Source organism: Coffea arabica, chromosome 5c (assembly GCF_036785885.1).
Source record: "Coffea arabica cultivar ET-39 chromosome 5c, Coffea Arabica ET-39 HiFi, whole genome shotgun sequence".
Classification (NCBI taxonomy): Eukaryota; Viridiplantae; Streptophyta; class Magnoliopsida; order Gentianales; family Rubiaceae; genus Coffea; species Coffea arabica.
This window is the reverse complement of record NC_092319.1, coordinates 42173731-42197029: the sequence shown is the minus strand read 5'-3', so window position 1 is coordinate 42197029 and position 23299 is coordinate 42173731. Positions and strand designations below refer to the sequence as shown.

Genomic DNA, 23299 nt, shown 5'->3' with positions numbered 1-23299 from the left:
CGATAGAATAAATCTTGGTCAAAGCATATACTTAGAAAACTTTCACGTAGTGTGCAATTTGCATCGAGGACTGATAATTTGTGGGACGTTGCCAAATTGGAAAATTGTTATTGCTAGCTTCATCAGCATCTATAAAAATCAATATTATGCTTCAGTAGGCAAATAACACCCAAGTTCCACATTTCTGGCTTCAGTCTTCAATGGAGGTTATCCTTTTCCTCATTGCCTTCCTTCTTTTCTATTTCATGGCAGTCAAAATTCTCAAAAGGCCCTCAGAGAAAAACTCAAGATTAAGGCTTCCCCCAGGGCCTAACCCACTGCCTATCATAGGAAACATTCATCAACTCTTTGGTTCCCAGATCCATCACTTGCTCAGAGACTTGGCCAAAATTTATGGACCATTGATGCACCTAAAGATTGGTGAAACTCCAACCATCATCGTCACTTCCCCAGAACTGGCCAAGGAGATCTATAAAACAAACGACATCATCTTTGCCTCGAGACCCTCTCATGGTCTCCTATTCAAGATTTTTTCTTTCAATTATGCTGATTTGATCTTTTCTCCCTACGGAAAATATTGGAGAGAATTACGCAAAATCTGCACCATGGAACTTCTCAGTCCAAAACGCGTGCAAACTTTCAAAGCAATTAGAGAAGATGAAGTCTTCAGTCTCATTAAATCGATTTCTTCTCAGAAGGGGTCGACTGTCAATCTAAGCAGAACCGTTGCCACTCTCAGTTACAGCATCACGAGCCGCGCAGCATTTGGGAAAAGGAACAAAGACACAGAAAGATTCAAAGAAACTCAGGATGAACTCAATAAACTGTCATCAGAGTTCAGTTTAGCTGACATGTTTCCTTCAGTCAAGTTGCTTGAGTTGATGAGCATATCTAGATTTAGGATTGAGAAAGTACACAGGCAAATTAATGGAATACTTGAAAGTATTATCAATGAGCATAAAGGGAAAATGCAAGAGTCGGCAAAACAGGAAGGCGGAGAAGGCAAGGAGGATGATCTTGTTGATGTTCTTCTCAAAATTCAGAAACGTGGGGACTTCGAACCTCAGCTAACTGATACAAACGTCAGAGCAGTTATCCTTGTAAGTAAAACTCACTACCATTCTTTTAAGCTTTGCAACTCAGACAGAAAAAAAAAATCTGTAATTAGGATTCGATTAACCTCAACTAACTGCATCTAGTTTTGTTTACTTTTTGTTGATTGCGAATTGCAGTGAGTTGAGATCTAGTAATTAGTATAACCAAATTTTGACAGCACTCGTTTGAAGTTTGAACGTTTTTCCTAAAATAGAACATGAGACTTAGTGGTAGCCAGTTTCGTAAACTAATTATTATTCCTTGACTAGCTGACAAATTAATGAAAAATCCAGAAAAGGAAAAGAAAGGGGAAAAAAACATCAAAGTGGGCTTCTGACTTTGCTAAAGAAACTAATCAGCACCAAATGATTTCACAAAGTAGTAAGCTTAGGGTGCGTTTGATAAAACTGAAATATGAATTTATTAAGTTAGTGAATTGTTAAGTACTAAATTTGATACATTTGAGTATATATCACGTGAAGTAATAAGTGAACAATTTATCACTTATTTTTTGAAACAAATTTTGGTTAGAAAATTCAACGTCATTTAATGAACTCAGATATTCTAGTTTGGTTATCAAAATATATTAAAATCTGAACTTATTGAATTGAATTATTAAATAGGGTCTTCAAATTGTTAGGATAGGCCTATATCGCAACGTATAGTCAATTATGAGTAAACAATAAAACTATATAGTCAATTATGAGTAAACAATATACTACTAATACAGGAATTAACAAGACCCAAATGGCCCCATATTACGATAAACTAATTGTTTGTGCCCTAACCAAACTACTGAAAGGAAAATCCGGAATCAAACCCCAATTCATGGCAAACAGGCAAACGAAAAGAGACGAAAAGTTCAACCCCATTGACTTTTACCTCTCAGTATAAAAATCATCTGTCTTTACTTTTTTGGCTCTTCGTAAGAGTAAAATATTGATATATTACTTTCAATTTATTTTAGTCAAGCAGCAGATGATCAATTAACCGAGAGATTTGAAAGTAGAAGTTGTAAGCTTCATGGATATGCGTCTCTCTGTATGTTTCAGGATATTTTCAGTGCTGGCAGCGAGACTTCATCAACAGCCATGGAGTGGGCAATTGGTGAAATGATTAAAAATCCGGAAATTATGAAAAGGGCACAACATGAGGTGAGAAGTATATACGATGACAAAGGGAATGTTGATGAATCACGCCTTCATGAGCTCAAATACTTGCATGCAATCATTAAAGAAACTCTGAGGCTTCACCCAAGTGCTCCACTATTGTTGCCAAGAGAATGCGGTCAGCAATGCGAAATCAATGGTTATGACATACCAGCCAAGGCAGACATAATCGTTAATGCATGGGCAATCGGAAGAGATCCCAAATATTGGATTGAAGCAGAGAAATTTAATCCTTCGCGATTCCTTGATTCGGAAATTGATTACAGAGGGAATAATTTTGAGTACATCCCATTTGGTGCTGGAAGAAGGATTTGCCCCGGCATATCATTTTCTCAAGCAGTGATTTTGTTGGTACTTGCACAGTTGTTGTTCCATTTTGATTGGAAGCTCCCTGGTGAAGTTAAGCCAGAAGAATTTGACATGACTGAGAACCTTGGTGTGACAATCAGACCAAGAAATGATATCCAGTTGATTCCAATTGCTTACGGTGGATCTTGTTTGATAAAAGGATAACTAAACTGTCATTTCTAGTGCCAGTTTAACTTGATATTAGAGCAGTGATGCAATCAAATTGTGCTGGATGATTTTAAACAATTTATGAATAAAGCTTGCTTTTTTATCACCAAAAAAAAAAAAAGGAAAAAAAACCGTATCTTTTAGTTGGAGGAAAGATGGGAGAACTTGGAGACAAGATGAGCCGATCTTCTTTCTATTCCTTCCCTATCTTTTAGTTGGATTTTGTTTTAACTTTTATCTTGATGGGTAATGGGACTGAAAGTGTTCAATTTTGTGGGTAATGAAATTTGGGCAAACATGCCTCGTGCTCTCTGCAACATGCCTTGAACCACAAATTCGAACCATACTTAAGGATTTAAAATAATTGCTTCTTTTTTATTTTTTTTCAATTTATCTAATTTTTAATATTCATTTTTAAGATTTAAAATAATTATTGATTTAAAACTATTTATGGAAGCAAAGATATAATTTTTATAAAATAATAAGCAAAAAATTTTTTCTATTTTTTTGGATTACTTGAAGGTTAATAAATAAAAATATGTTCCTTTTTTAATGCAATATGGCCTCAAAAAGGGCATTTTCGGCATTAAGGGGGTTTTTGTTAAATGTTTGATCATTCAAAGGATGAGACCGTTATTTGGACAAATTATAGGGATTGATTGATAATATGGTCAAACCTCAGGGGAGATAAATATAATTAACCCAAAAAAAAAATTTCCAGTCCGTGAACTTGGGCCTAAGCACCGTGTTCACATAGGACCAGACAACTCTTTATGTGCACCAAAAAAAATGCATGTAAGGGTATTTCTGATAGAAAAGGCATCGCTACTTCACTAAATTAATTAATTAATTAGTTGATTTTAGTAAAGTAGGGAAGGAATTTGACTTAATTCGATCGAATCTCCACATTCGCACTCCAATATAATTTATCAATAAATAAAAGTGTCAAGTATTGGAGCATATAACCTCAAAGGAATTACTGAGCTAGCTACTGTCAAATTAAAACCATAACAACGAAGCCCAAGAAATATTGATGAGGAAATTGACCCTAATACATGTGCAATCCTATAGAACAAGTTAAAATTACATATAGTAACTCCTCAATAATTAATTGGCTGTATAGAAGCATGAATAAAATTACTAGGTTCGAATGGCAAATTAATTGAATTAAACTCAAAACTAATTGCACATTACCTCATGATCATGAATGCCCTTGTTGAATTTCATTGTATATTCTCAAACTCAGTTGTAATTAATGATCAATAGAAACAAAAAAGGAGCTAGTAAAGGGGAAAAATTGCAACCAACTACAAATTATTGGCTCAAATTTTATCTCCCTCTTGATAATGCCTTCTCAGCAGTGTCAACTTCTTCCAAGATTCTTTGCTTCCTCTTAGTAGGGATGGGTGCAGTCGGACCAAAGCTAATATAATGGCCAGAAACAGCATTGAGGGCCGAGTAAATATCCCTAAATGAAGACCGGCCTAATAGAGCCTTTTCCCTTCTATACTTTGCCACCCAAGTATTGGATGCTTCTCTCAAGTCGGCCACTGCAGTAGCTATATTGGGATCATTTTTGTCCATGGTGATGGTGGTTCTAACCTTGTTGATCACCTCATTTGTCTCCTTTACGTACTCTGCATCCTCAGTGGCCCATGCACCTGGAGTACTACTCAAGGGAAGTATCAATGCAGGAGCGAAAATTCCGGCAGCCAATGATAAAAAATCACGGCGGCGATGGGTGGCAGCATTGGTGGTGGTGGTGATGGTGAGTTTGGATTTAATAGTAGGTGTTAGTAGGGGTTTTGGGGTGGAGGTGCTGGGAGTGAGCAAGGTTGGGGAGGCCATTGGTCCGGTGGTGTTGGACTTGTAGGGTGAGAAGAGAAAGAGGGTGTTAGTTTTTGGGAGGAAATTGAAATAGGGGTTTGATTTTAGGCCACGTTGCCTTATCACCTTATCTTGGTGTTTAGTTTCTGGATGAGAAAGGATCCAATCAGATTTTGGATGATCTGAAGTGGCTTCCTTGGGTACATGGGATGCCCCGAGGGACTCTAATAAATTACGACTTTGGTAGCTTGATAACTAATTGAAAAAAAATCAAAAACTAAATTGAGTTGATGGAAGTTAATGCTTTGTATGTTTCACACAAACACGGTTAAATGGTAAAATTTGGATCAAGAATTTTTTACAATTTTACTCACAATCGACCGGGTATGGTATTTGATGTTTGAATTAGAGATATAACTCTAAAAGCCTAAAAGGGCTAATAGATGCCAAACATGCTTGACATTATAATGATTAGAATAACTATTTTAGATTAATCTTTTTTACACCGATAATTTTATTATATTATTATGTGTTTGGACTTTGTTTCTTGGTGTAAAGTTGCAAGCAAGCTTGCCAAAAAAATTTTTTTTTTTTTTTTTGCATGATGAAAGGAATTATCGTGTTGGTGCTTTCTTGCTTAGTTAAATGATGGATTTGAATAAGAAATAGTCATATGTCCTCAAGCATAATACTACTTGTTGTCATTTAATTGGACAATTGTGGCTATAAAAAAAAAATCAAAACATAACTTGGAGGTTTGCTAACCTCCATTGTAGGATTGACACAACCAAACATAACTTGGGAGGTTTGCTAACCTCCATTGTAGGATTGAAACACATGGTAATAACTTGGAGGTTTGCTAACCTCCATTGCAGGGTTGTGGGCACCATACAAAGAATGAAAGAAAGTGAACTTCAAACCTGTCAATGAGATCGATTCCTTCAACTTTCTATCTGGAGATAATGGGCCCAATTTCTATCAGGAGATCGATGCCTGTTTGCTAATTCAATTCAACACGTAAACTTAATCAATTCAGATTTTAACATGTTTAGATGCGTTTGATAACAAAAATAGAACGTCTAAATTAATTAAATGACACGAAATTTTTTAAGCAGAACTTGCTCTAAAAAATATGTGATAAATTATTTAGTTATCATTTAATGTGATATATTTAGTACTTAATAATTTATTACTTAACAATTCAAATGTATCAAATTTAGTATTTAACAATTCAAAACTTGATAAATCCAGATTTCAATATTATCTTAGTTAAAGTCGTAAAGGTCGTCTCGTGATTGTTTTATAATGCCTAGAAAGAAATACTTAATGAACTAATAATACATCAAACTCTTTTTTTTTTTGTGTGTGTTCTTTTTCGTGTGTTCTTTTCGTGGTCGTGAATGACAAAGAAACCAGCCTAGCTGTCGTAAAGCCCATTACATCAAATGGACTAAAATTCCCTCAAATCCTCACATGGGCTTGAAAATGCAAGCACCTGTTCAACCAGATCCAAACTCAAACGTCTCTGGTCACGGTGGTCCATACAGTTAAAGCTATAAATTAAACTCCCGCTCCAAGTCCATCTAAGGATATAAACGAATTTAATCAAATTGAATATTCTAGTGTTTAAATTTGTTTAATTATTTTAATGAGTTTAAAATTTTGTTTAAATATAACTTGTTTATTTATCAAATAGAGTTTCAACGAACTTTTTATCGAGCATGAAAATTATAGAACATAAAATAGTGTTCAAGTTTAGTTTGATTAGTTGGCAAACCAAATTCAAACGAACTCTTATCACACCGAATTTGATTCAAGTATCAAGTACCTCCTGCTTACACTAAAAAAAAAAGTATCAAGTACCTTGATTCATCTTTCAACCAGTGTTGTTAGACCTAGATTGGACTAGCGGGCCCGACCATGAATCTATCTTCTTTTTGAGTTGGTTAGTAGCACCAAAATTGCTTTGTTCAAAAACCAGTCAAAATCGTCAAAAATTGGCTAAGCCAGTGACTCGATTCTCAAATTTTTCATTCTTGTTTTTCCTAAACATAATTTGAGTTACCTAAATTGTAAAACTTCATTTATTAATAGGAATAAAAAATATGTCACCACTTAATATAAACATTAAAATCACTCACACCCCTAAACGTTCTCTAAATCATGTTTTCATTCCTATCATCTTATCAATTTATCATTAGTGCTTCCAACTTGCATTAGAAAGCCATATTCCCAACAAAAAGATCTTGAATTGGGTATGATTTGTTTTAATTTAGGTTTTTAAGTAGTTTTTGAGAACGGACATATTTTAAAGATGAATTCAGATTTTTATATATACTCTTCAAGTGTATATTTGATTGTAAATCTAATATTTTTGGAACATTTTGTATAGTTGGTCAAAATCTAACCAAGAACTTAATTTCAATATTTCTAAAACTTATAAAAATATAAATTAAGTATAAAATCATGCTGACAGTAGTAAATTTTTTAGAACGATCCGAGGGATTCGACCAATTGACCCCTAATCTAGCAGTTTAGCAGAATCGCTATCCGGTTCGAGTTTAACAACATTACTTTCAGCCCTAAGTTCATCGACTACCATGTTGCTAAATTTTGCAGAATTCAACCTAGCACAGTTAAGATAAAGTCGACTTAGGAGCAATTGGATCATTCAAAATCTACAAGGTACATTTGAAAATCAATAATATAATCCTTAAATCCTGAGCAAATTCTCAAATATACTTGTTGACGGTAAGAAAAAAAAAAAAAATATATATATATATATATATATATATATATATATATTTCGCTTTTCCTAGAACGATCGACCTCGTGGAGGGGATATTCCTTGGCCCACCAAACTTTCTCCAAAGATTTCTATTACCCAAAGAACGAAAAAAAAAATTTTAAAGCAAATCTTGTAGGGCATATATCATGAAAATAGCAATTCACTTTACAGATGATGATGATGATGATGCATGGAATTTAGTTATTACTTTTTCATTATATATTTGCAAAATCATTTTTACTATTCATCCACTTTGAAAGAAAAATGCTTCAACCCAGTTTTAATTTAGTACATACAAAAAGTCTTACAGTTTAGAAACACCACTGGCTCATATTACTCTGCTAGTGAGAGACTATGAAGAAGCAGGCGAACTCCATATTGAACATCATTGCACATTAAAATGCTTGTACCATTGCCTCCCCTTAAACCCTGGCATATTTATGTATATGTGTATATGTGTCAATGTGTGTGTGTCTGTGTGTTTGTGTGTGTGTTACATATTAACTTAGTCCCTGAACTCTCACATATTTCATCCATTCTTTGGGACATTTCTCTTTCTTTCTTTTTTTTTTTTTTTTTTTTTTGTTTGAGGGAGAACCAAACCTTACAAGAAGGAGAGTCAAATCTCACATAAGAAAGGTTCGAGAATCAAATCAAAAACTTTATGATTACCTACTAAATATTTAGGGATAATTTCAGAAACCTCCCTTGAGGTTTCTGACTATTTCAGGAAGCTCCCCTCTATTTTAAAAAATTACACTTACCTCCCCTATTATTAGCATTTCAGTAACAATTTAGACCCAGTATGCTAAATTTGGCTTCAAAAATCCTAAAATACCCCTTTGTTACTTAGAAGGAGAAAAAACTCACTAATAAATTTCTTACACGTTGCAACTATTGTAAATGACATAACCACCACTCCAATAAACTCAATAAACCACTTCAACTTAATCTCCATATTTTCACAATTTTGACAACCTACTAATTCCTCCCTTCCCACCCAAAACTTCCTATGCAAATCAACTGTGACAATTAAAGTTTGCATTCAATCTAATCTTTAGTCTCAATTTTTTTTTGTCTAAATTCAGTGTTTGAATTGACGAATGCCACTATCCAAACTCAATTTAAATTGTTGTAACCTTATTGATTTTAAAATAATCCAACCCACCAAGAATACCAACACGGAGCAACCAAAAGCCGCACTAGAGACCATATCTCATGTCTTTAGGCAAATCTAATTGCAGTTTTTTAGGCAAATCTAATTGCAGTTTTTATATCCCAAAATTCTTTTTTACACAATTGACATAATAATGTAACCTTTCTCAATCCACGTTCCTTTTTTAGCTATTATTTTTATTTTTTTGTCTATACTTTGTATCACGACCATCATTTTCATTTTCATTTAGTTTGACAACAAATTTGATCTGGTAACTTGTCAATTGGCAATTTCAATTCAATAATACTTACCAAAAAGGAAAACAATGAAAGGGAGAGAAGATCTATTTGCATAATAATGAGGATTCGCAATGTATTAAATGGTTTTGTAGATGGGAATTTACAGAAAAATAGCAGATTATGAGGTGTAGAAGAACGAAGGTAGGAGGAAAAATCGGAGAGAGAGAATAAAAGTTTATTTTGTGTTGTAACCGTTGCTTTAGAATGAAAGACTAGTTATAGTTGTAGGGACTTTTTTTGTAGGAATTATTTATAAGTGAAGGATATTATGATCATTTTACTACATGAAGGGAGGTTAGTGTATTTATTCAAATCTAAAGGGAGGTAAGTGAAATTATTAGAAACTTTAGGAGAGGTTTCTGACAATTATCCCAAATATTTATACCAATTGCGTTCAGTCTTGAAACCTGGGGCATATGTTAAATTGTGAGCTTCTTGGATAACTAGATTCATCAATTACTTTTCATTTTGTTTATGGGGGGAAGAATCTGGAGTGGGTTATTGGATTTGTAGGGCTTAAGAAATACATGGATGTCTAGACATATGCGTATGGCTACACATGAGAAAAGCCCAAAGTATAACATGAAAAGATAGACAGATGCATGGCTGCCCCATGCAGATACCATGGAAGTCTCCCTTGTGTTTCTCAAACGGTAAGCAGGCGGAAATCATTTGAAGTGCAATTTTAGGATGGGAACTGGGAAGATAGATGTGACCTTTTGGCTTTTGGCAATTTCCTTAGAAAAATTAAGGAGAAATGAAAAGGAAAGATTTTGGAATTGTTCAACCATGAGATAACATGGAGGATTGCATAGTAAAACCATTCAAGGGTTAAAAAAAATAAAAGGAAAACTATTATATTATCTTGTGACAACCTTTAATTAACTATTTTGTTTCCCATTTATTCACCTTTGTTTTAGAAAAATGGAAAAAATAATGAAAAGCAAACAGTATCTTGCACTATGGTCTACTGAATGAAATGATATATGTACTTGACTTGCGTTCATGTACTCAACAACAACCTTTGGCTTTGTCAAGAAAAACGAACTAATGTTTCACATCAATGAGACTGTTTGAAAACATTACCGTGGTTTTTTTACTCATAAATCTTTGGCTTTGTCAAGAAAAACGAACTAATGTTTCACATCAATGAGACTGTTTGAAAACATTACCGTGGTTTTTTTATTCATAAATATGTACGTAAGATAAACAGTTGATAACGTATTTGATACCTTATATAAGGGATAATTTCAGAAACGTCCCCAGTTTATGATAGTATCACTTAGTACTCTTGAATTTTAAAAAATATCACTAACCTTCCATATTTTCAACTTTTTGAAATATTGTAAATCCATTTTAAAATATATTATTAAAAAATTATTTTTGTATAGAGAATGTGTGTTCAGTCTAATGTTGCCCTTTTTCATTGTACCTTTTTTGTTTTCATAACATCTATTGATAATCCCTTAAACTTTTAAAAACTTGGTCGATATGCTTTTGTAGTTAAAATTATAGGATGTAAACAAGATTGAAGAAAATCTTTTAATAGTTTTCACGTCATCAATCAACATAATAAATATAAAATTTAGAAATTTACAAACACTTTTCGGTAAAAGAATAATTTCTTTTGGTTTTCGAAAACATCTCGAATGAGTTTGTAAACATAACTATAAACATTTTTTTCTAGTTTTTAAAAATTCTAACAAATTGAAAAACTCTTTAAGTTGACTGCAAACACTTTGTAGTAAATGAATAACATTTTTTGGCTTGAAAACACCTTAATGATACTTTTAAAAATGAATTATTCATACCTAATTATAACACCTACTATTATATTGTATCCTACTAAAATTGCATATTCACACAATTTGTCTATTGATTTCAAGCTTTTCTTAATACATACTTTTAATTTTGAATAAAAAAAAAAGTAGGACGACAAAGGGCACTTTTGGAATGAAAAAAGATCTTCTCCATCCAAGAATCGGTTTTTTAATAATATATTTTGAAATGGGTTAATAATGCTACAAAAAATCAAAAGTAGGAAAGACAAGTGATATTTTGCAAAATTCAGAAATGTTGAGTGAAATTGTTAGAGTTCTCAATGGAGGTTTCTGAAATTATCCCTTTATATAAAAAAGTTTTTTTACAAAACAATCCCATCAAAGGAAGCTAATATACAACAATCAACATATAAGAGTTTGTTAATGTGGCGTTAGAGTGTTAGGTTAGAGTCTTTATCATCACTCTTGTCGTGCTTTGTTTTATTATATGCATGAAAAGAATTGAAAACCTAAGCATCTTTTTTTATTTTGAAAAATACACATGGGACAAAGCAATTAAGGTTGTTTTTCTCCTCTCTTTCTATGACGATGGATAAGATTCACAAAAGGATTTGAGTGTCATCAAGTTAGCAACTTGTACAAATAAAACATTTTGTGTATCAAACATTCATATGAGACAAGTTGAGGGTTGAGTCAGAGCAGCCAGGTCCATGAAAAGGACTTAACATCTCCTCGCACCCCTCCCACAAAAACAAAAGAAAGAAATTAATTATGCTCATGTATTTGTCTAAATAATGAACTCAACTCCCTCAAAAGAATCGACAACATGATCTAGATATTAAAGTTGGCAAATCTTCTATACTTTATGTATTACATTAATTGCAAGAATAAGTCAAAGCCCAAATTGATGAATCACAATTTTTATGGCTTTTTCCTGCAAAAGAACACAAAAAGCTCTATATAAGTTATTTTAGACGAGTTATTCTTGGAATAGATGAAATTACATGTTGGTAGATTATTTGGAATTTGCTAAGCAAGTTAAAACTCAAATAAAAAACGCATTGTGCCTGCATCTTGTTCTTGGTAAATAATCAAAAAGCTTTGCACTCTATGGTCAAAAAAGAATATTTGTCATTTTTTCTTGATAAACGGATTATTTTTTTAATAAGAAAAGTGCTGCAATATGGCATTAATTTCATTGAGAATATTTGTCATTTTAAAAGGGTCATACAAAAATTTCTTGGGTAAAAAATAAAATTAGAGTACAATTCTCATTAGACAAGAAGAGCAAAAAAATCCAACAATTTTACGTAAATATGCATTACACATAAACACAATTTTTATAGTACAAACTTGAATTATTTGATCTCCTTGGAGTTATCTTTACGTCCACAAAGAGGTGGAACAACTCAACAAAGTAAAAGACGGAAAAAGGGGCCTACAAAACAAGGTTACTGTTTCTTAAAGGCAACAAGCAACAGAAAAAAGTCAATCTAAAAGTTGTACAATAGATTTTGATATCCCTACCATATCGTCATCAAAAAATGGTTCGAAGATGAAAGGGCCTTGCTACAGAAAGATCATAATCCCCTTTGTTATTTTAATCTACTTCTGGATAAGAAAAGTCATCGTAATTTAGTGGGAACATGTGATTGTTCCCCACTTCGCCATATCTGTAAATATATGATTTTATTGGTTCGTTCCACTAATTGTTTTAGGAATGAATCCTATGTGCTCCTGGGAATATATAAATGCAAGAAAAATTTTCCTTTGGTGAAAATGTTTGAAGCCTATTGATGTATTGTATTAATGTGTCATCTTATATATGAAGTCTATCTTAGGTACTATACTCTATCTTAATTTGTTGTCTCAAACTGCTCTTCACCTAAACCTAACTTATAAGTTAATAGGGACATTATTTGGATAAATATGAGATATTTGTATGGATTCTCAAACTCTCCATTTTTCTCCTTCCTTCGCATAGTAAGGTTTAAAGTCTTTCTTAAATAAATTCACAAAAAAAAAAAGATTTTTCTAATGGGTGCCCTAAGAGTATTCGTTAACACACCTAATATTTACCTAAATTATTATATATACACATGTACTAACAATTATTATCTTTCGTTGCATTTATATACTTTACTTATTTAATATTGCCTATTCTCTCTTATATTTACTTACTTTTTTTAATGAATATTATATTTTCAAAAATATAACACTTGAAATATATATTAACGAGTGTCTTCCGAAAAAAAACACACACACACACATCCTCCACCAAAGAAAGGCATCTGCCTAATTTCATTTAGGAAGTTCAAGTGTCAAGCGAGACAATCTTTAATCTTTGAAAGGACATAGTCAAGATTAGCATGTATTGAAGTTCTTTCAAGTGCTGCATTTTGGTCTGACTTGCAAGTTACAAAACCGATCACATCATTCGGTTACAGATTATAAACCAAATAATCCCTTCCTCAGGCACCTTCGGTCAGATCTTCCAGTTTGACTAAGCAATAAATTGTCAAAAACAATTTCACAATTCCACAATAATGAGGATATTTATGAATTCTTTGACTTTTCTTTTTTGTTTGATAAGTGGGGCATTAGGACATCATTGCCACTGGAAAGTAACAAGAAGGTGCTATGAATATATATAGTTGGCAGTTCGAAAAGTTTTTATTAAAATTTCAGACCAAAGTCATAGCCATATATTGTCAACTTGTCATTGATCATTTTTTTTTTTAATCTTGTTTTCCTTCAAAAATTTGGCGCAGTGTGGTGGCTGCTTTTCTGAGCTTGATGATTCATCACATGCTTGAGCTGGTTGAAGAAACTTTAGTCCTTATTAAAATAAGGAAACAAAATCAAGAAAAATTATGCGGAAAAAGTTCACAGAAATCCAAATTTGTGGGTTTTCCTTATCTTATAAATTTTTGTCATGAGAATAAAAAAAAAAGAAGTGATACTAGAAAAATTGATGTATTTAGTCAATTTCGTCAAGATGCTACTCTTTTTTATTTTTTTTTTATTTTTGGGAGAGTGGAACATCAATTCCCTTTGTAAATGCTTGTAGAAAATTTTAAAATTAAAATCATAGTGCTAATGAATAAATTGACACTCCTAACATGTTTAAGAACTTCACAAAATGTTCTTGATTGTTCAATAATAAATGAATAAGACCTGCATTAAAAAAATTTTAAAAAAATATTGAGGATGGTGTGGGCCGTTGGGAACATGGGGCAAGGACGACGCGGTGATGACGAGTGGACTAAGGAGTGTGGACTGAAACAACATTAATATTTGGGGTTGGGGCTCATTTAATTGGGCTTATGCCACGTCATATGGGCCCGGCTTATTTGTCAAATTGTCGACTGCCGTGTGCTTTTCGTTTTGATGATTTCCTAAGTTTGATCTTAGCTCACATGCCCAGTCGGCGCGTGACAGTTCTGCTCCTTTTTAAATTGTTGTTATTATTATTATTATTATTTTTTATCAATGGTTACTTATCTTTTTTACATCTATTATTATTTTAACCTATTTTAGGGGAGAATCAACTAGGCCTACAGAGAAGGCGATGGGACTGAACCGCCCAACTGAACCTGTACAGAAATCGACTGTAACTTAATCACCATTGAACTAGATGTATAGATTTAGACATGTATAATGACAAGTGACGGGAGGTAAGATATGAACCCTTGACATCCTACTCCCACAAAGCGTTAAGGACTTTGGTGGTGGCCAACTACCCTTGATAGGGCAATGAACTTACCCTTGAACTGACCTATTTTGTCACTTTGCCTCCCCGGGAGTTCAATCGAACCAATGTACCCCTTACTCTTTATTCGCAACCAACTGCAATTGGGTCGGATAACCCATTTTGTGTCTGATTCAGTCATGTATAACTCACATGAGCATGTGAATTGACTGAGATATCTTTAAAAAATCTCTACCATTTTGTATGTCTAACAGAAACACAAGCAGCCACTAGATGATTTGGAGTTTTCATTTTCCTCCTACAAAATTCCTAAAATTTTCATATGACAGATTTGAAGACTCTAAAAATTATTTAAAAAAAAAACCAATTACTTGTAACCAAGAGTAACCAAAAAGGCTGATTAATAGTAGATAATAGGTGGTTTTGATTTTGGTTACCACTTTGTTATAGGTTGTTAGAAATCTAGGTTTTTTTAAGGTCTTTAAAATTTTCAATTAAGAAAATGTAAGAAGTTTGATCGAGGGAGATAACAACTCCACGATCGTCTAGTTTATGTATATGTTTCAGTTTGACCAAGGAATATTTTAAGCATATAAAATGGTAGGGGTTTTTTTTTCCCAAATAATTTAGTCAATATACATAATCATGCAAGTTGTACATGATTCAATCAGACATAAAATGGATTATCCCACCCAATTACATTTGACTAGGAGTTAGAAGGTGCATTGATTCAATCGAACATTGAGGGGAATAAGGTGAGAAAAGAGGTAAGTTCAAAAAAATTTATTGGAATTAACTCGTTTAGTTTCCCAACACTTGGTTAATTATAAATTTGCTGTAATCTAATCCCCATGTGGTATGCTTGAATATCATTTTGTATTGAAGATTATTGAGTAAATTTTTTTTAATATACCAAACTTGATCATCAACCCAGCTAGCGAACAGATTCGGGTAAGTGGTTCAATCACGGTCAATTAGCTAAATTGGTGAGTTTACAATATATAACAAAATAATACATTCAAGTCATTAAAAATAATATATAGATACTGAACCGCGGTTGAACCGGTCAAATTCTCAGATTTTACCAGTTAGACGGGTCATTGACTTTCCAAACATCTTTTCCTTATTTTGTCCAACAATTAACCTAACTCTATTAAGTGACTGGTTTACTGAGCTGATTGGTTAAACCATCTGGTTGCCAAACTGTAAAGATTACATAGTGGTTTGGTAGTACTGTACATCAAGTTCATCTTACGGCCCCTAATGCTTCTCTCTAAGGCTGTTCCAGATTTCACAGTGAATCATATAAGTAGGACTGCAACAGTACTAGTTGACCAGTTGACGAAAGAAAACGAAAAAGGTGGTGATGGATTTTGGTAAAGTGGTGGACATAATGGGACAAAACAAAGTAAATTGATGAAAGCAATATACATATATGCAGGTACTACAAGACACATGCTACGGATGAGCGTGGGTTTGCTTTTTTTGACGTAAAGAGAAAGGAGAAAGAAAAGAAAAGAAAAGGAAAGAAAGATTCATACCCATCATCTCCACCATCATCATCATTTCAGCCATTTGAATTGATTTGCAACCATCACCAGGCTGATAAATACATCTACTAATACGAGTTCAAGTAATCAAACCATATCAACCCCACCACCACACTTCTGCCCTGCTGCTTTTACTCCCAACTTCCCCATCCTCCCATCCTTTTCTTGCTTTTGCAATAAATGCATTGCAAAATTTGTAATAAACAACAGCCAAGCTACAGTAAAGCAAACTCTCCCCTGTTCTTCTTTCTCTTCATAAACAAGCAAGATATCCCCTTGTTTTCTTTTTTCGTATTAATTTTGGAGTATTAGTGGTTTGATTCAGAATCCCACTTCTTAGAAACATGGGATTTCACCACCTCAATACAGTAAAGTCACTAGCAAAGGTAATGGTCTCAATTTTGCATTTTGCTTTGCTGCAAAACCATTCCAATGCTGGTTTTCACCAGCATTTTTGGGCTTTGTTGTGTCATTTGTGCCTCAAAATTTGGTCTTTCCTTGAATATTGTATATTCCTAACTTGCGTTCTCTATCCTTATCTTTCTTGGTTCATGATTTTCTGGTGATTGCTTACAAGTTTGAACACTGAAAGCTAAGAAAAAGGCAGTCCAGAAAGTATAACTGCATAATATTTTGGTATCTTAAGTCAAAAAAGTCCTTCCTTCGGTAATCTTGATGGAATAAACTACTTTTGAAGTATGAAAAAGAAAAAGGGTTGAAGTTCAAATGCGGTGTTGAAGACTCTGCTTTTACTTTGTCATTGACAAAGAGGAGGAGCATCAGTGAAAATTACTGCTGTTTGTTGTAACTTTCCTCTTGCTTTAGTTGATCTGCCGTTGTTTTTTCTTTTTCTTGCTTTTGGGACTGCGTATGTGATTTTGTTTTGACAATTCCACCGATTTTTTCCGTCCTTTTCTGCTTTTCTTTCGCTTTATTATCCTCTACTACATTCTGTTGTATGTTCAAGGGGGAAAAAATTCAAACTTTAAACCATCCTATCTTTTTCTCTTTTGCTTTCTGTGTATCTATCTATCTACCTCAGGATTATCTGTTTCAGATTAGTATCGTTTTTTTGGTAACATTTTTTCCCTTTTATATCATCTTAATTTATCAGCATCTGCCATCTGGGCTCTTTTTTGAGTGCGTTTTGTCCAACTTTGTACTCCTTTTTACTTTACCAAAATCTCTGCCTTTCTCTCTCTCTCTCTGTCTCTGTCTCTGTCCCTGTCTCTTTGAACACACACATACAGAGTCACCAATTATGCATAGTCTGTGAGTGTTTTTATAATCACCATATATTTATTGATTCTTCTGTCTTATTCTTTTGGATTAGTTGTTAAAAGATTGATAATGGTCGGATTATGGTGGAAGCTATGTTCTTATGCTAATAATCTAGGAGTAAAATTCTATAGTTTCCCTAGATGGGTTTGGAACTGTGTTCATTACTGAATAATTAATGCAACTTACCGGGAATGGAAGAGTTGGGTTTTACTTTAATTAGCCTGTAGATCTTTGATAAATATGTCCGTTTGTCGATTTTTACTCAAGTTTGTGCTGTTAATCAACTTGATTTCTTGACCTTCCGTTGCTTCTGTCTGTGATAGGTCAAGTTTTATACTTGAAAACTGTGAATGTCACTGCATGAAAAATTTCAAATGTATTTGTTTAATTAAGATTCCCACAGAGAGACAAATGGTCAAGACAGCCTTTTTCTTATATAATAGTCCTCATTCACATGCAAAATCTTTAGAAGAACCTTGTTTGGTTATATTAAGCTCATATACTAGTGTTGGCATTTTCTCTTCTGCTGAAATAATGCATTAAATATTGAACTAATTAATGCGATCGCGGTTTTTTTTTTTTTTAACATGTACTCATTATCAGTTCATGTCTCTCTCAGTGCTATTGACGTTTGACCAAGATAAGTTTGAAAGTTCTCTTCCACATTGGAGTCTTGTACACATCCCATTCAACTGCATGGTTGACTAGAAAAACCAACCCGTTATTATTGTCAGATTGGTTTTCCAGAGTATAAGAACATTGTTTTTCCTTCCAAACAAATGGTCTCTTTCTGGGTCTGAGGAAATGGGGGGTTGTGTGTCAACCAGTAGCCAAAGTACTTGCAGTAGCAGGAGCAATGGAGAGAAGTTTGCTCCATCTTGTCTAGAGATGATGTTTGGGCGAAAGAGGACGAGGACATTTTCTGACCATATTACTAAATTGCAACATTTGGCCTCTATACCCAATCGAATTTTCACAAATGGGCGAACTAGGAGTTCTTGCATATTCACTCAGCAAGGGCGCAAGGGCATCAACCAGGATGCCATGATTGTTTGGGAGGTGAGATCTGTTCTTTCTACGAATAATGTCATTCAGTTGTGATCAATTTTGACATTTATAATTCTTTGTTCATAGGACTACATGGCAGATGATGTAACCTTTTGTGGTGTCTTTGATGGCCATGGTCCACACGGTCATCTGGTTGCCCGCAAAGTGAGGGATGCACTACCATTGAAATTATTGTCATTCCTGCATTCTAATGACACAAAGCAAAGTGGGTCTAGTGCTAATTGTTGCAATGGTGACCTAAAGTCTGATGTGGTAGATCCTGAAAAGAATGGCTCTGTTGAGGATCAGGTGGATAATTCATGGAGAGAAGCTTTTCTCAAATCATACAAGGCCATGGATAAAGAGTTAAGGTCTCATCCTAACTTGGATTGCTTTTGCAGTGGTAGCACTGCTGTTACTATAGTAAAGCAGGTACAGAAGAAGCAATGCCTGCTCTTCTCCTCACGTTAGGGAATGCTCTTGCTTTTATCATTGATAAGTTTCTCTCATGCTTTGATTGTTTACATGTGTTTGTTGTATAATTGAAAGGGCTCCAACCTTTTTATGGGCTATATTGGTGATTCTCGAGCAATCCTGGCATCAAAGGACAGCAGTGATAAAATGGTGGCAGTACAGTTGACTGTTGATCTGAAGCCTGATTTGCCAAGTATATTAATTTTTGTCTGTCATATTTTTAAAAGGTATTTGCAGCTTATGTGAACTATGTAGAACCAATGTACACTTTTATGTAACAGGGGAAGCTGAAAGGATTAAACGGTGTAAAGGTCGAGTTTTTGCATTGCAAGATGAGCCAGAAGTGCAACGGGTTTGGTTGCCATTTGATGACGCCCCTGGATTGGCAATGGCCAGAGCATTTGGGGATTTCTGTCTAAAGGAGTATGGTGTAATCTCTATTCCTGAGTTTTCTCATCGGGTTCTTAGTGAAAGGGATAAGTTCATTGTACTCGCTTCTGATGGGGTATGATTTTCAGTTTCAATAACTGGATTGTTATTTCATCATTTTTCAATTATGCTTTTCTGGGATTCTCTGGTCTGCAAGGGTACACATTATCCGTTTGGCAGAACAAATAAAGGAGCATCACACACAAAACTTTCTAGAATTAGCAGTTGTAGAATATGGCTTGCACCTAAGTGCAAAAAAGATCAAAATATGGTTTGATCTTTTCCAATAGAAAACTAAAATTAAATATGATAAATCCTTCTCCTTTGTGCATGTGGAGCATAATGACGATAAAATGTTTCGTTTCATTGCAATTGGTCATGCTAGACACCACTCTCTGAGACTAAATTAGTGAATTTGATATGCTTTTCGTTTGCAGTATTTTCTGGTGTAAGCTTGCGTTTGGTTTAAGTAAACATATTTTTTGAATTTTGGCACGCTTTTAAGTAATTCAATTAAGTTGGCCTTGAAAAAGCCTCTCTGCTTCCCAGGATAAGGCTGCTTATGGGATTAAGCCATGCATGCCCTTCCCAAAAACAACAATGGCAGGATCCTTGTGCATTTTACTCCACATTTTCTTATTCTTTTCTTCCTTCGTTTCCTATCTTTTTTAACAAATAATGAAAACTTGTGTAAGACCTCTGTGGTAATTCCTGTTGCTGACATTGCAACGTAGATTTTGGGTCTAAATTGTTGTTGTGGACAGCTAAGTTTCCATGGGCTTCTATAGAACTCGTGCTGTCATTGTGGATTGGTTTTACTTCTGGGTCTACCTTTTTACATTGTATCTTTCCCTATTTTAGCTTTGTTGACTTAGTTATAATGGCATGCTAAGGGTGAGGACTTGAACACTATGCTACTGAGGATGGAAAAAGTTTATACGGAATCAGTAGGATATCATTGTTCTCAGCATAATCTGAGGCTGTCGTACTGGTTTGGCTGGAAAATTCAATACAATGTAGTTGTAAAGCATTTACTTAGCAATGGTCAGAATCTTTAATCCACAAAAAGGACACCTCTAAGGAAATTATCATTAGCTCTCACAAACAAAAGCACTCTTGATCTAGCTTATCATCAAGATGATTGATACCATGAAGACTCAGAATTATCCTGGATGCATCTGATTGAGAGATGCTACTGTAAAGGAAGTTAATTTTCTTCATTACTTCTTTCCCTGCTTGCCAAAAATCTCCGATCCCATGGCAAACACCTAGGTTTGATGTATTTGATTTCTCTGGCTCCATTTCTTTGACTTCTCTAAGGTACACTTCCATGATGCAGTGCAGGTAAACATTACATACCATATGTGGATGACACCATGCACAATTACTTTCAGTTTGACATTGCCAAAGCTAAGTTATTTTCTCACTGAAAAACCATCATTCAATTGGTAAGCTCCAATCAGATTTAAGAAGGCTACCATTTGCTCATCTCTTGCTAAGCTTCAAGTTTCAAAATTTATGCCTCTTTCCAAATTTAAAAGCTTCAAGCTTCAAGTTTCTCTTGATACTAAATCTAATCGTACATATATCTATACGCTCATCTCTATCTCCTATTGCTGATCCTTTGCCATTTAGTGTCAATTAATCCTGTTGATCAGAGACTCATTTAATTGTTCCTTTCTTTTTCCGCATCCACATGAAGCTTTGTATGCATTTGCCCTGTCCTCTTAATGAAATCTTTATTTCATTTTTTCCACTTTTTGCAATTATAATATGATGATATTACACTTTTTTCGTGTCAGTTGATTTTTCTTCATAGGGATAGAAAGCGAGAAAACCTGTAAGCTAGTTGCTTCCTTACTAGCCTTATTCAAGAAACCATTCGGTGAAAAAACTAACCAAACTTCTGAAGTAATAAAAAATTTAACCCATGAGAAAAGTTTTATATATACTTCTTTGTTCACCTATGAATGGCACGAGAACATGAACTTTTGAAGTAGAGTTAATCCAGATAGAGTTTTATTAGTGTATGAAGAAATGATTAGAACTTATTGTATCCGAATCTGGAAATATATTCTTTCTTGTATTATTTTATTGGTTTTTTAAACAAAGAAAGATTGTTTTACTTGCTTGGATACAGCTGTTATCTGGATCTTAATTTTGGATGTGAAATGAAGCATGCCAGTCAAATGCCGGCTTACCTATTCATAAGTGATGAGAAAATATGGAACCGATTGAGGTGAGAATACATTGAAGTTGAAAGCTTTTCTAGTAAAACTCATGCGAGAGGGCTTGGAAGTCTCAAGAATGAAGGTGCTGACTCAGGAGCAGGGGAGAGATCGATATAAATTTTGCTTCATCAGCAAATTAGGACTAGATATACCCTAGATTTTGAGTTGATTGATTGAATAATTAGCTTAGTTGTAATGTGAGGACCAATTAGGTTAAGGATACAAATTCTAAATATGGTTTAAACTATTCTTCTTTCTCATGTGTGCTGAACTATAGGGGTGAAGATCTGTACAATTTTTATGATTTTTGAGTCCATGGGTTGATAACTGGCTACAGAATTGTTGTGCCTTTGGGCTAGAAACTCAAAATAGGTATTTGATTCTCATTTCAGGTCTGGGATGTATTGAGCAATGATGAAGTGGTAGAAATTGTATCTTCAGCTCCAACACGGTCATCAGCTGCTCGGATCCTGGTTGAGTCAGCTGCTCGAGAATGGAAGGCCAAATACCCAACCTCGAAGATGGATGACTGTGCAGTAGTCTGCTTATTTTTGGATGGCAAGATGGATTCAGAGTCTGATTATGAAGATCAGGGTTTTTCTTCTGCTACTCTACAAAGCTATCATTCTGGGAATGCTGCAGAATCAGACGATGGGCAGAACTCAGAGCCTTCTTTGCAGAGAAACTTCACTGTTAGATCAAGCGAAGAGAATGAAGCATACAAAAGAATTCCCGTTGAAGCAGAGGGAAATGGGGAAGCTGTAGTTCCTGAAGATCTGGACTGGTCAGGTTTAGAAGGTGTTACACGGGTCAATTCTCTGGTTCAACTTCCAAGATTTTCCGAAGAAAGACCAAGACCTTAGTTTTGTAATTCTATCCTCTTTATTGTGACACCACTTTCATCTGTCTCAAAGTCTTAAAAGGGATAATATCCTTTAGGTTCGGAAGCATTTGGTAGGGTTTTTACTGCAAATACTTTTTGCTGCCTGTTCCATTTTGTTCATATTTCTTCTACTCTCTTAGCATCATGGTTGGATACTCATATCATCGAAACTCAACTGTATATACTCTTTGTGAAGATTTTCTCCAATCTGCTTCTCTTGTCATTTCTTACACAGTTGAAGTTGGAAGCCCAAGCTTAATAATGAGAACAACAAAGTGGTTGGTTCTTGTGATTTCAACTGCATTGCTGGTCCGACAGAGATTTTCTTGTACCTAAAAAGTGGTACTATACTATGCCATGTGAACTGGGCGAGAGTAAAAGCTGAAATCAGTTGGTAGAATTAATTACGTTTGAGTACCATATGGTCGGTGTTAGAGTACTGGAGGTGGCATCTTCTCATTCTTCTTCAAAGATGAATTTACCGTTTCTGTAAAGACGGGCAAGTGGGGTGCTCTTCTGTTTCCATTATTGTTTCAAAAGTAAATGTTGTATGTACATCAGATGGCAATCCCTAGTAAGTTGTCATATAATCAGAAGCAACAACAATAGGTCAGAGAAAATCCTCTACTAAACGATATACGATTTAAGCGATAGAAACAAATTAAAGATGGTACATATAAACGATGTACGACTCAAGCGATAGAAACAAATTAAAGATTGTACATATCGATGATTTGACACCATATGGTATGTTTCAAAATAGGAAATGCAACCACAAGAAAGTGCAAAAGCTCAAATTTGAATGTCCCTTCAAATTACTACCAACTATGAGTTGGTTAGATAAAAACTGAGACAACAAAAGACCTACCCCAGCAATCAATGGTTGATTTAATCCACATTTATATTTGTATGTAGAGGCAAAATTTGCTTGACTTCTTAGGTGAAGGGCAATTAATGAATTGTAACCCACATGAAGTAGCATTGATCTTTTTTAGAGTGACAGTTTCTAGAAGAAATTCAAACTAGAAAACGTTACAATATAGGGAGACAGACTGAGTGGT

The 23299-nt window shown here is 34.3% G+C and overlaps 3 protein-coding genes across 4 annotated transcripts; 2 read left to right on the top strand and 1 right to left on the bottom strand.

The window, feature by feature from the left end:
- Positions 1-3097, top strand: LOC113689824 (tabersonine 16-hydroxylase 2-like). Its single transcript, XM_027207615.2, has 2 exons — positions 1-1100; positions 2148-3097. Exons 1-2 carry the CDS (start codon positions 201-203, stop codon positions 2775-2777), a joined length of 1530 nt encoding a protein of 509 aa, XP_027063416.2. The 5' UTR covers positions 1-200; the 3' UTR covers positions 2778-3097.
- An 881-nt stretch (positions 3098-3978) lies between these two features.
- LOC113689677 (photosystem II repair protein PSB27-H1, chloroplastic-like) lies at positions 3979-4691 on the bottom strand. The gene has a single exon (XM_027207413.2). The coding sequence runs from the start codon at positions 4626-4628 to the stop codon at positions 4110-4112; it is 519 nt and encodes a 172-aa protein (XP_027063214.1). The 5' UTR covers positions 4629-4691; the 3' UTR covers positions 3979-4109.
- An 11227-nt stretch (positions 4692-15918) lies between these two features.
- LOC113690649 (probable protein phosphatase 2C 52) lies at positions 15919-22445 on the top strand. 2 transcript variants are annotated; one of them, XM_027208642.2, is made up of 6 exons: positions 15919-16279; positions 17794-18233; positions 18309-18653; positions 18771-18888; positions 18977-19200; positions 21748-22445. In XM_027208642.2, exons 2-6 carry the CDS (start codon positions 17979-17981, stop codon positions 22216-22218), a joined length of 1413 nt encoding a protein of 470 aa, XP_027064443.1. In that variant the 5' UTR covers positions 15919-16279; positions 17794-17978; the 3' UTR covers positions 22219-22445. The 2 variants fall into 2 exon arrangements, with proteins under 2 accessions (XP_027064443.1, XP_027064445.1); XM_027208644.2 differs by lacking the exon at positions 15919-16279 and adding an exon at positions 16977-17165.
- Positions 22446-23299: the final 854 nt, after the last annotated feature.

Bases quoted from the DNA above. Each gene is read 5' to 3' on its own strand.
- LOC113690649 (XM_027208642.2), top strand. From the start codon at position 17,979: ATGGGGGGTTGTGTGTCAACCAGTAGCCAAAGTACTTGCAGTAGCAGG. The intron at 18,654-18,770 runs GTACAGAAGAAG...TATAATTGAAAG, and splicing joins CTGTTACTATAGTAAAGCAG to GGCTCCAACCTTTTTATGGG. The intron at 18,889-18,976 runs GTATATTAATTT...TTTATGTAACAG, and splicing joins TCTGAAGCCTGATTTGCCAA to GGGAAGCTGAAAGGATTAAA.
- LOC113689824 (XM_027207615.2), top strand. From the start codon at position 201: ATGGAGGTTATCCTTTTCCTCATTGCCTTCCTTCTTTTCTATTTCATG. The intron at 1,101-2,147 runs GTAAGTAAAACT...TGTATGTTTCAG, and splicing joins ACGTCAGAGCAGTTATCCTT to GATATTTTCAGTGCTGGCAG.
- LOC113689677 (XM_027207413.2), bottom strand. From the start codon at position 4,628: ATGGCCTCCCCAACCTTGCTCACTCCCAGCACCTCCACCCCAAAACCC.